Below are 13636 nucleotides of genomic sequence, written 5' to 3'. Positions count from 1 at the left end.
CACACCCGTGTGACAGTTTACAAGCACAGCGCAGAGCATGAACATTTTCCTGCAAGTAAGGTATGATTTTGCGAGAGTAATGTGATAAGTTTGATGGCCAATGGCATGAGAAGATGAAGGGGAGCTGGGGCTCTCGCACTTACCACATGCTCATGTGAGACAATACTACCAACCTGATTATTCACATGCTAAAACTGAGAGAGTCCAGCACTTCCAAGTGGTCCTGACTTCTGACATAATGAATTTTGATTTATGACATAATGAATTTTCTTTAGCAGTAGAAATAAGATCAAGATCTTTATGTACCTCCAGAACTAGAAATAATTTCCACTTTAAAAAAAAATTCTCCCTCAGCATCACAGAGCATCTGATACACAACTGTTCTAGGGGAAGAGGGAGAAGGTGCAAGTAATCTAGGTCACCAATTAGAAAAGCAATATACTCGGGCTCTGCTTGAAACAGAAGCTTCCTGGGGAGAAGAGATACAGGGAATGAAGATGCTCTGCCCAGAAATACAAGGCAGACTTGGGAAGAGGCTCCACCTCGAACATCTGGGCACACCAGATCACACTGACAATAAGAAGAGAATTTGTCCAATTTTGGCACCACTGACGGCAAAAAAAATTAGAAAGCAATGTAATATTCAGCCAGACCATATTGGCAAAGTCTCCCACTCCGCTGTCATGCTTGGTAGCCCCAACCAAAATTAGCAGGCTGCAGAAAGTTAATTGCTTCCAGGGAGTCCAGTTCTTACCCATCTTTCCATCTACATCAGGCCTCCATTCCACCGGTCCCAGACACTTGTACCTTATCCTCCACTCTCAAGCATCCACCCTGTAATAACAAACATACACAGGTTACAGATTAATTTTGACACGTCAATGGGGACAGCGACTAACAGGACCACTCTTCACAAAGTGTTTCCCCACCACCATCCGGACTGGAGGAAAGAGGAGAATCATTTAGTTACGAATTGAGACCAGCAGTCTGCCCTACGCACCCCAAAGGTAACACACCACAAACCTGGTACCTTTATGGTTTTAAAATCTTGGAGTAAACAACTTACACTTGTGCCATAGGTCTCCTTTTGTTAAGAGCAGATCATCTTTAATACATTATACTTAAAATGTATTTTTACATTATATAATGCAACCTTAAAGCAATACCACGCTTAACACATTATGTTTTGCAGCATCCCTGTGGGATAACACTCACTTTGGGACCAAACTGACAGCAGGACATGGAAAGTCAGTCCCAGAAGCAGCCTGCATCAAAGCAGAAACCTAAATTTAGGCCTTCCAAATTCCAGCCAAGGTTCCTCAAGGCTGGACCAGCTTTCCTCTGACTGCATGGGAAAAAAGCTAAGTCTAGGCAGCTCTCAGCAGCAATGTATGCCCCATACATCCCTCATGGCAGGCACGTCCCTAACAGCCCTAGAGTCTCTGCGTGTTGGCAAGTGCCACTCATGGCTATCTGCTAATCTGCCCAAAACCGATGCAGAAGTGGGTTCAGTTACCTGGCATGCTGCATTTAGCCAAAGCTCTGTGCCCAGCAAGGGGTTGTGGTTTTGTTGGGTTTTTTTCCTCACCAAGAAACTTAGTGTAAAACTGAGCCTGCTGGAGTCAGTCTTGCTCACTAGTGAAAAACCTCATTTTAGACTGAACAAAGGCATAACCCACCTAAAGATGGGCACCTTTTAAAGAGCAGTGTAACAGATGCAATCAGCAAAGACTAGTCCACTTTAGCTGGCTGATAAGCACACAGATTTCTTGGTTGTAAACCTGTGTGACAGCATGAGTAGATGGAGAGACATCTCGAGTACTTCATCAGACTCACATGGGGAGAGTAAGACATTCCCGTCCTGCAGTCCCTGCAGGCAACATTGCCCCAGAGTCAGAGAGCTGTGCACGCCAGGACACGGACACGAATTCTGGAGTGTTATGTACTAGGCATTGGGCAGAAGCAGTAGAAAAACGCACTTTGAAAATCTCCCAGCTCAGTCAAATCAATTTAAACACAATAACAAATCTGAAGTGAACCAGGAATGATCACAAGCGTGGATTAAAACGATTTTCAGCAGCGCTGGCGCCTTGGTGCTGGCAAGCAGGAGGATATTTATCCAACCTATTTTGAGAGAGACGAGCAGGAAGGGAAAGCGATAAGAAAGCAGCAGAGACGTACATGTGCCCCAAATTGCGTTGTTCCTTTTGCTGCTGCAACTTCCTCTCAGGACAGCACCATTTAGCCTAAGACCCCACAGCCGCCACGGACTCTGCTCTGTCCATTTTCAAGACAAAGGAGGAGGCAAGGAAGTAACTAGCAGGCTTGGGAAAGTTAAAAATCCTATCTTGAAAAGGAACCGGTCAGTCTACACAACCCTGGAGAGCAGAAAACCACCGAGAAAGCAGTGTAAAAATTCCATCTGATTATAACAAGAGCAGGAAACTGCCCAAATCTTCACTGCTTTTGCTTTCAAAATTGATGCGACACTTCCAGCAATTAAGCTGCGTGCAGAGTTTGCACCGGAGGCCACAGGCAGATAGCCTGGATTAACCCTAAATTCCTGGGATAGCCCAGGTTAACTCGCCTATCAGCATAATAGACTTTTCTAATGGCTTTCTGGAGACCTTCCAGACCTTTGCAATCCATCTCTAGTTACAAAAGCATGCACCTACAAGAACCGTGCAAATGAACCCTGGAAAAAACAGGGGACCTTTCCATCAACAGAGCCCTACCCTGCGCTTTTCTCCATCAACTCTGCCATAGCAAGCCCCCGAGACCCCAATGACCAGCTCATGAGCAAACTAGCCCCCGCACACAGTGCAGAAAATCTCCAAGGATACACGAGAGAAAAAAGGTTTTTCTATTTTAGCAGATCTCTTCAATCCTGAGGACAGCCAGCCTTCAAATTGGACTGCAAACACTGGCGATTTCCGTGGCTTCCCAAAAATACATACCAGCAGCTTCCTGTTACAGAAGGACAAATTCCTGTTTCTAAGTAGAAATTTTGTCCTTTTATTACCTCCCTTAAAAAACAGGGGGGATAAAGGGAAAAAAGACAAAAAAAATGGAAAAATCCTTTTTCTACTCCGATACACTTCAAAGCAGAATCCCCACTTCACCTCCCACTAAGCTCCCTGATCAGAGCCTTCAAGTGTTGGCATTTCACAACACAAACCAGCGAGCGTCCGAAACAGGGCTCCCGTTTCACACTCCACCACTCCCACAGCTAGCAGAAGCAGCCTCTGCTGTAAATCTACTTTAAATCTCCACTCTCAGTCCTCAAACTACTGCCCTGGTAACCTCGCCATGCACAAACACCTCCTACCAAGCAATGAAAGTAAGAGCTCAGCAAAGCATCGGCTCCCAGGCATGTTGGGGCAATGCGGTACTCGGATTCCAGGTTTGTGTTGTGCACGCAAGAGACTTCGGCTGCTCCTGTCTGCTCAGGAAACTGCTGGAGATTACTTAACCTGCAGGAAAGCCCAGTATAGATGCTCTCATCTAGAATAAAAGCAGCTTTGATTTGATGGAGCTGAACTCAATTCTGCAGCCAAAGTGGCTCAACTTCATTACTGCTACGCGAGTGCAGAGTATGAGTATCCATGCAAGAGTTGTATGTAAGGTTATTAATCCACTTTAAAAATTAATCCCAGTTCTTCCCTTTTCTCCCCATACTCCTGGCTGGGAAGGGGTTAAGCAAGACTGAGTTCCAAGGGAGACAACAGCAACGTACTGTCCAGCTAGACATGACTCCAGCCTCTGTGCATCTAAGCTGTGGAAAGCAAAGTAGGGGAGGAGAGGATGGAGAAGAGCAATTTTTCGCTGGGTGGAAGGGAAGACAAAAAAAATGACTGGAAGAGACTTACTATGAGGAAGAATGTAGGATGGGTGTTAGGAAAGCGGGAGGAATGCAGTCCAGCATTGAGAGCTGGAGTCACCAGCAGTCTATCATTGATTTGAAGTGGGATTTACAGTATCATCTACCCCCAAAAGGGCTGTTCTTACCCCACTGAGGCTCAGCATCCAACATATAACACGGCCTCCAAGTTGGCATACCTTGCCACTACTGCAGCACAAGCAAGTGGCATCTCCCTCTGTGGTTTATCATCCGCAGGCTTTGAGGGAAAGCGGCACCTACTTATTCCTGCCTGAGCACCACTTAACACTTTGGTTTGAAGGTGTAGGGACACACCACCATAAAAAAAAATAATAAGCCACAGTTGCCCCTGAAATGTGGCTCAGCTGGAAAGCTACTCAAACGAGCATTGCTAAAATTGGGACTTTCCTTGTTTTTTCAAGCAGCAGGGAACAACATGTTGGGCTCAGAGAGTTTAACAAGCAAGAGTCAAGCGGAAAAAATCTCTCCTTTTTAAGAGTTGACCACATTAACTTTCAGCAAGTTTCCGGGAGTCCTGCCAGGGCGCTGGAGTTTTGTATACTACGGAACTGTTAAAAATATTATTGTAAATGTTATTTTCAAAAAGCTTCAGAGGCCAGGGCTGGGGTAGTGTTAAAAACAACACCAAAGCAAATGAGATTGTTTTAATGGTGAGAATACAAACGTATGCATGCTGATAGCTCAAACAGCCTGCAGGCTTGGCAAAGATGGATTCAAATGCAAAGAGAGTGGTTGAAATATTACAGGTTTCCTCAGATCATCTCAACCTCATCCTTATAGTTTTGTCTAGACACTACAGAACATTCGACCCTGTGCACATAGAACTGCCCTGGAAATAGGATCCATATTGCCGGACTACACAAAAGAACAGCTAAATTTTGGTGACACTTCAGACACATAAGATCCTACTCCCATGGCATTTTCCACTCAGGTTATCCAAAGGATGCACCACACGGGGGTAGTCAAAAAGTAGCCATTTAAGACCATGCCTCTATGTAGATATGGCACTTAGGGTCATGGTTTAGTGGTGGTCATGGCAGTGTTAGGTTTACAGTTGGACTCGATGATCTTAAAGGTCTTTCCCAATCTAAATGATTCTATGATTCTATGTTTATTAGCAAGCAACTGGGATGGACTTTTTGCAAACACACATGTAACCAGGCCAGGTTTGCAGACATATCTCTCCCAAGTGGGCTCAAGAGACAAACTTCATAAGCCAAGGTGAGGAGGAAAAAAACCTTTCCTGAGCATGCACTGATCAGGCTGCTAAGCAAGAAGTGACATCCATGCATCAGCACAGCTCATGTAAGGAGCAAGCCAGTGCTCTGGGAGCTACAGCGCATGAAACCCAACAAGCAATCCAATATGAATATTCATCAGTTGAGGTTTCTTCTCCCCATTTTTGGTGCAACACCCCAAAACTGCTTGAGAATCTTCTTCACAACATATGTTGCTTGGAGAAGAGATCTGTGCTTAAGAGCCATCGTGCACGATGCAGGTTACCTTTAGTCAGTGATGCAGCCAATGCAGCTGTATTCAACAGCCGATTCTAAAGAAAAATCTCCTGAGCCATCATGTTGATTCCAGCACAACATGTACTTAGAATAAGAGCTTTAAAACCTGCAAGACTCCTGCTGTTAACTTCCATGACAGCCCTTTAAAACAGCCATTGAGATCTTAAAACCTCTCCCCTCTCAACACTTCCTCTTCACTCAAATGACTTCATAAGTGAAATGTTGCAGACAGCATGCTCCAATAAGTCTTCTTGCTTTACAGTAATAATCCTTTTACCAAATTCAGTGAAATAATCAGAAATTTACACTGGCATATAAAATAGCTTGGATTTTGCATACAGATCTCAAACTTCTGGAAACCCATAAAACAAGGAAACAAATCAAAAGGATTAGAAAGGACTCTTCTATCAGCAGAAATCAGACAACACAGCCCTATCAGGTCAGAGTTGATGTATTTTTATATATATTAAAATATATATATAGTATATTTTTATATACATAACATAAAATAATAATATATATATTTATATATATATGTATGCTATACACACACACTTTTTTTTTTTTTTTAATTTTTTTTAAAAAAACAGACAAGTCAAGCAAAGCAAGTTTCCAGAGAACACACGTGGTCCCCACCTGGTTGTTTTTTTACTTGCATCAAGGTCTGCACAGTGCAGAACTGCGTCTCTACTAAACTCACACTTGTTACAGAGGAACTGCCTCTGTCAGCAACTGGTGGAGCCAAACCAACTTGCAGACACCCTGATTACATCCCAAAGCCCAGCTCAGTCCCACCATACATTGTGCCTAAATGCAAATTTTTAAATCAGGCACTGAAGTGACAAAGTCTAAAGGATCCTCATCTCCTGCAACCCAGTATGTTCATCTCCCCAGAAGCCAGCCGAGTCAGGATTATTTAAACACACAGCCCTGCCTGCTGAGGATGAAGGTCTGCAGCTAGAGAAGAGCAGTGTTCTGCACACATTTCCCCTTTGACAGGGCAAAATCCTGTCCTTGGATAGTCATCTGTCCACTTAGAAAGCAGAGAGAAACCCCGATGCAAGTGACGCCAACAGAAACCCTCTGATTTCGACGAACATATCCTGCTAAGTGAACACAGCAAAGGGGAAGGTGTATCTCTATGTATAAGACAAAAGCCAACACAGAAAAGTGCTGTCATTTCTTCCTCCTGCAGGTTTTCATGGCCAATGACTGAAGACTTTGTGGGAGGGAAATTAAAACAAAAAAGCATATCTGGAAAAGTGAGGCTTCAAGCCTCTTTCTTCTATGTCCCTGGGAAGAAACAGGAAGAAGAAGGAGCAGAAACCAAGAAGGAGGAATACATACTGAAACCTTCAGATGAAATACACCTTCAGAAAAGCATTTCTCTCAGAGCAAAATCTTTCCTGGGAAAAGCAATTGGGAGAAAAGCATCTGCACAGCACCAACCTGCTATCCAGCATCAGAAATGAATAGTCTCTGTGAACGAAGCTTTACACTAACGAGCTGCAAAGCTGATGTTGCGCAGTGGAGAACGTGGCCTGAGAGCTGGCATCTGCACCTGGGACTAGGACACCCAGTTATCTGCGAGGATAATGGCAGGCAGGAACCAACCCTGCCTCTGTAGTTTTGACCTCCGAGAGTATCAAATGCATTACAAACTTTATGACCAGTCCAACATGCTCTAATGGGGAGGTTAACGCTAAGTGACCAAGCTTTGGACCGGGAAAGAGGGAGGTCCATCTCATCCCCTCGGTAGGCAGCAAGACCTCGTGGCAGGATCAAGGCTTTGAAGCCACTGTGCCATCTTCCACGCTCATCCCACCTTCTAGCTGACCTGCTTTCTCTCACTTGCAATATCCCACTGATAGCATACAGGATAACGCCTGTATCTCCTGTGAGTCGTCCTACCAGCCTTTGTACACCACCATTTACCCTCAACCGGCTGCGATCGATAGTCCCTCTCGCAGCCATCCCACTGCACAGCTTCCTCTTTAACAAGCTGCAGCCTCACCCCTGCAGCCTGTCTAGATTTGATTGATCACAACACGACTTTCCAATCGACTGCGAAGCCGAGGGCTGAGGACTAATTGACCATTTTCTGCTTTCTCAGCAGCTCCCTGGTTATTTTGCTCCTTCTGCGTGGGCAATAAACGTGAGCTCCACAGCACATGGGGAGACCAGGACCTGAGGATTGGCCTCCAAGAGCCACCGCAGAATTTGCAAGGTCCTTTTCTTGCTCTTGCCACTTCTGCCACGCAATTCTGTATTGAGATTAAAACAAGGTGAGGAAGCAGATCTCAGCAAGTGCTTGGTGGCAAGCGAAGATTAAAAGACATGCTGTGGTTTTGGGCAGAAGGACCATGTTTCTGCACAGCCCCAGGACACTGCTGTCTCCACGAGCTGCTGGCTTGTGCACGCCGTCGGTGGGGTGGTGATGGGGTTATGAAACAGAAACACGTGGGTCAGTCTCCACAGAAGTTTTGTTCTCCTTGTCCTCTTGACTTGCAGTTTCTCATGAACTCAAGTACGCTTGCCTTCAAGTGCGACTGAACACAATAAAAAATGAGCCATTAGCAGCGCAGGAACCACACTGGGCAGCACGCAGCCATACGCTCACACAACCTTACAGGTCTGTAGACCATATGTATTGCCTGAAGCTCAAAGTCCTCAGGGCCTCCCAGGTCTGCCCTACCTCTTGCCTCTCCTGCCAGCCCTTCGCCATCCAATTTTCACATAGCTGTGGCTCTGCAGAGCCCATGCGCAGGCTGTTGCTTGCTCCGGCACACACAAGGCAGCTTCTTCTGGAGAAGGAGAAGCAACCTTGAGTTGCCCAAACTGTGCCACCCACAGCCATCATGTAACGGTGACCCGCTCCCCCAAGAGCAAGGCAGCAGGTCAAGGCTGCTGCACCGACCCTCCTTCGTTCCCCAAGCCCAGTGGAGGGAAGCAAAGATGAGGAAACTGAGGAAAAGGCAGATCTTGCCTCTAAATCCAGCTTAGGGCATTGCAGAGTGCAAGGCTGAGAGCAGGACAGCTCACCAAGGCCAAGAGCAGTCTGCAAGGGAGGCAGTGATGAGTAATTTCCTCTCCTACAGCATCCAGCCTGGTGCGGTGCAATGGAAAGTCACAGGCAGCAGAAGGCTGTGGGCCTTTTCGGTCATCTCGGAGGGAGTCTGACCTGAAGACTTTCAGAAGAGAGAAGCCCATCACCCTCAAGAGACTGTGGACCAACCCCGAACTGTCAAGGCAGCCGCACAACACCTCTGAACTGGAAGACCAGTTGCTCAGCTGCTCCAAAATCAGGTCACTTATTAGGCACAGTGGGGAAACAGTCAACTACTTTTAGAAGAAAGCTCTGGAGAAATACAGTTCAACTCAATATTGATTCCCACGGCCCCACTACAGACAGAATTAATTTCCAGGATGGAAAGAAACATATGCCCGCATATCAAAACAAAATACAGAAGCCTTTCCAGTTCTTCAGCTGCATTTCAATGGAAACCAGAAGGCTGTCACACGATGGAAAGATTTCAGTTTTCTAATTAATCCTCCCTGCTGAGCGTTTAATGCCGCTAATTGATGAGGAGAGGCGGTGTCCAGACAGCATTTGCAATTGCTTTTTACATCTTTAGACCAAGTTTTCTCTAAATTAAATAATACTAAGGCAGATTTGCTCCCTGCATGCACTGTGCCCTGCTCCAGCTCCCTCCTTAGAAGATGTCTGGTTGAAGGAAGGGAGGCAAAGCCCATCTCTGAGCTCGTTTACAAGTGTTGGAAGTTTTCCTGGAAAACATCAACTGCGATCCTGTCACTTCCACAGAACATGCCAAGAGAAAGACCATCGGTGCCAGGGACACAGTCTGTACCATGAAACACCCAGCCCCTACCCTCCATAGATCTAGGGGATAGCTTCTCCTGATTCAACAGAGCAATTGCTCAGCCAAGAGACGTTCTGTAACACCTCCAGAAAACCACACAAAATGCACCACAGTGTCAGGAAACAGATCATCAGGCCCCACAGCACAGCCCCAGGGGCCCAACACAGTGCCACCACCAGCAAAAACATCTCACTGGTGGCAGAGCAGGCTTGGTTGCTCACCTGCACCACAGAACGGTCCTGGTCTCTAATCCTAAATATTGATCTCAAACTGCTTTTGACCAGGAGACACCTTTGGACCCAGCAGAGTGATCCTAAATGCAAAAGCCAACACAGTCTACATGGGAAGGCAGCTCAGCACATGCTTGGATATGAAATTTCTGCTCCCATCCCCTATCTGTGTTGAGCACATGCTCTAGTCCTTCTCTGAATTAGTTAATTCAGAAAATTAGTTAATCTGTCCCTTTATACTCAACGCTCAGTGATTTCAATCTGGGAGATGCTAAGTGCTCTGAGCTGCAAATGAAATTGGGGAGTGCGAAATGAAAAAAAATACACGTGCACGAGGCTGTGCTATGGTTACTGAGGAGTAATAAACGAAGCAGTGTTGATGGTCCCCAAGCTCTGGCCTGAAACTCCAGCACTGATCTGTTTGTCATAGCAATAGCATTTCCACCTGCACCTTTCTGACATCTCCTCTGGGAGTCTTCACACACCACTGTCATAGATCATGGCCAACAGAGCCCAGGCCAGCTGTGCAGATGTCTAGCTGGCTGACCTCTCCTTACCGAAAGGCTTCTAATTTTTTTCCCCCTACTATTATTATTCAAAACACCTACTCCATCATAAATGTAAAGTAAAATTAGCTTATTCCTAGAACATTAAATAAAGACGAGCTGACGCCTGCACAAACTGGGTCCTAGCAAGTCTACGGGAAGGCTCCAAGCATGCAAAGCATGTCAAGTCTAGAGCTTTTGGCCCTTTTCCTAAAAAATCCTATTGCTGCAAGCAACTTGTGCACGTGCAAGTCAAGTCACGCGCGTGCAGAGTCCCTCACCTGCACAGGCTGGCTGCTACTCTTCCATAGTACCCTGAGTAAACTACTCCTGTCTGCCCAACAGCCTATTAATAAATATACACCAGGGAGAAAAACTGCACGCCAGCAGGGAGGTGGACAAGATGATCTAATAGGACCTTTTCCATCTCTTAACTTTTATGCTTAGTCACAGGATAAATATCTCCCACGTTGTAAAGAAACACGCTGGCTTTGCTTGCCTGCTTATGTTGGGAGAGAGTTGCCCTCCGAAGACGTTTCGTTTTCTGGCTGTTATTTCACTCACGCTAACAGGACTTACCCAAGGAGAGTTAAGCAAAGGAGGACTCGCATTTGCCTGGCTTTCGGCTTCAATGAGCTCCGAGGCACCCAAGCAAGTCCCCTAATTCCTGTCCCAGCAGCCACAAGCAGAGCAGGAACCTTGTTTCTGTATTATCAGAGTACTTGTGCTTCTCTGAGCACTCAAGCCTGATCTTGTCCAGCATGGAGAGGCACTCAATTTACTTTTGCAGAAAGCAGGTTGGCAAGAGAACAGACAGCAAGCATCCCCTCCATCAACCAGCCAGGTCAAGCCTCCTGTGACAGACTATCAGAAAAGAGCTGGAAAACAAAAAACAAACCCAAAAACTCAAACAAACCCCAACCACTCCAGAAAGGGAAATGCAGGGAACCAAAGGGTTTGGGGAGAAGAGAATCCGGTGCATCTTAGACAGTATGGCTTACATTGCAGTTTGCATTGGCAATGATTCATGCCACTAGCAAGGCCCTCTTGGTTTTAAAATGTAAAAGAAGTACAGCATGCAGAGGAAGGTCCAGCAGCTGCACTACTGCATCATCTCCAAAGCGTGTTCAAGCAAAGCATGCACCAATGTGCAAGGTTTCTACAAGTGACCATCCTCACACATAATCCAAAGAGCAATTGAGAGCCTCAGGATCTCAGATTTGCAAATTTTACCACAAAAGGAAAAAAACCTTTTGCCCACATAAATTCTAAAAAAACCCACACACACCATAAAAAAATCCAAAAGCCACACAATCTGGATCTCTTGCAACCAGATGGTCAGCAAGGGATGGGGAAGCAACGCTGGAAAGGGAGTCAGGAGTAGATGGTTTTGCTGTGTTTTCTAGTTCAGCTGCTGGACCATGGGATGACCCTGAGCATTGCCAGTTCTCATAGGATATAGTGTTATTCATAAGTACCCGCTTCCTGGAGTCACATGATTACATCAGAATCCACACTTCCTCTTTTTTGGTTAAAAAGAACTATTTGTAGATGCAAAAGTTGAAGAAAGCAGTATAAGTTGTGAAGTTTGAAATGCTCAAACAAAAAGAAACAAAAAAATTATAAAGAAAGAATCACTATTTTAAACAACTTTTTTTTTTTTTTTGGAGGAAAGAGTGTGATCCAGGATTCTTTCCCCCCAATACTATACACTGGAAACCTTGGACTGGGCAGGGAATGACTTAATCTGGGGGCAGGGAAGGTCCAACATCCCCATCTGTAAGTTACAGATCAGAAAATACAGCTTTCATAACACCTGCCTAGAAACTAGGTAGCCCCTTGAGGTACCCTGATGCTGGCCTCCCTAGTCAAAAGAGCATTACGCATTGCGGGACGATATGAAGGGACAGCAGTTTAAAAAAATAAAATAAAATAATAATACAGCAGAATAGCTTTCCAAATTTTGCTTCCACTTATTTTATCCAGCATCAAGCAGGGTGAAGCTTTGGAAGTCAGCTATGCCAGCTCATCTGCTGGCATCCTCTGCTCACCAAAACTACCGGATTTACAGCCACTGGTGGGTCTTGCCCAGCGGAAAAACCTTATGGTAATAACTAGTCTGTAAATAAGGATTTGACCTTCTGAGAAAGCCTTTGTTGGCTCTTACAGAGCTCATACCGTGCTGCTGCTGAGCCCTGGGGCTGTGCTTCAGCTCATTGTGCTAGCCACCATGGCACATGGGCTGCAGCTAGCCACCGCTTCAGAGTAATAAACTTTGGCCCTGCATTCAAATATCCACAAGCACCACGAAGAAGAGAAGACTGAGGGTCACATTTATTTCCTTTTTTTGCATGGAAGAAAAGATCTAAGATCTAGAAGCCTTACATCTGGGGTGTGCTATGCTATGCATTGAATACATCATATCCATGGAAAAAGGGGGTAAACGCTACACTTCTGATTAAACCAGTGGTCTTAACCCACTCTGCCCAAAGCTAACTAACTAAGATGCAGAGAAATTCAGGAGGAGGAGGAGGAGAACAGGAAGGACCTGAGAAATCGTGGAGCAGACAGCGGTTTCTGGTGCAGGGTGCTTGCACAGGCAGCAACCCCAAAGCCAAGGCTGGGGGTTAGCGTCCACTGCCCCGTGGTTGACTTGAGCTCACCCGTGCCATTCCTCGAGCAAGAAGGATTTGTTTTTCACCAGCTGTGCAGCCAGAGACCATAGCAAGTCAGCTGTTCCTGCCTCGCCGGACACGCACAGGGGCAGAAAAAGGAAGCCTTGCTGTTCACTGGCAAACATTTCTGGGTTTCTGTATTATCTCATCTTTGAGATTACAAGGAAGTGAGCACAAACCTGTTCAGTCACATTGTTCCCGGTCACCCCTGGCCAACGGCTGAGCCATTACGCTTCTGTGTTTTTGCTGTTCCCAGGACAGATCTGCTGCCCCTCTGCAGCCCTCGGGCAGCTCTAGCCCATTCCCGCAGCACACCGGGACACGCTTCTGCCTGCCCCAGCAGCGGAATTCAACCACGGCCAAGCACTGGCAGAGAACATGCACAGCACAAGAGGTCAGTCCACAGCTATTAAATTCCTGAACTCAGCTAACACTGCTGCAGACAGTGTTTAACAAGCCTAACCTTCGCCCCTTCCACCACCTGCAAAGCACGGGCACGTTAAATCCACCACTCCACATATCTCCCTATTCAAACAATTACCTTCTGCCTACCGAGGATTTCCCCTCCCTTCTCTCTGCCCGCTCTCAGGTGCCTGCAAAGCGGAGCTAGACCACAAAAGATACTGCAGAGGCTGCCGCAACCTGGCTGCAGAGGTGGCAAAATGCTTGGGGACCTCCTGCTATGTGAAGTTATCACAAAGCTATCACCGCTTTGATGCTCCTCAGGTTAATGCTAATCTTGCTGCACTTGGTTCTCAGGGATGTGAGTGCTCGTCCCGTTAGACTGCGCAGACAAAACTGGAAAGCGAATCAAGAGTCTACAAATAAATAAATAAATATTTAAAAAAAAAAAAATATATTGACCAAACACTAAAATACCTCTTGCTAAT

At 46.0% G+C, this 13636-nt stretch overlaps 1 protein-coding gene across 3 annotated transcripts in view; it reads right to left on the bottom strand.

Moving 5' to 3' along the window:
* Nucleotides 1–13636, bottom strand: part of LOC104320698 (mitogen-activated protein kinase kinase kinase 3-like) — an 83121-nt gene that overhangs the window by 60118 nt on the left and 9367 nt on the right. For all 3 annotated transcript variants that reach the window (XM_069778282.1, XM_069778285.1, XM_069778284.1), the window contains exon 2: nucleotides 755–834. In XM_069778282.1, coding sequence (XP_069634383.1) covers nucleotides 755–758 — 4 coding nt within the window. In that variant the 5' untranslated portion in view covers nucleotides 759–834. The remainder of the gene's footprint in view (nucleotides 1–754; nucleotides 835–13636) is intronic.

This window comes from Haliaeetus albicilla, chromosome 2 (assembly GCF_947461875.1).
Source record: "Haliaeetus albicilla chromosome 2, bHalAlb1.1, whole genome shotgun sequence".
NCBI classification, from domain to species: Eukaryota; Metazoa; Chordata; class Aves; order Accipitriformes; family Accipitridae; genus Haliaeetus; species Haliaeetus albicilla.
The sequence above is the reverse complement of the archived record's forward strand: the minus strand, read 5'-3'. Positions and strand labels throughout refer to the sequence as shown.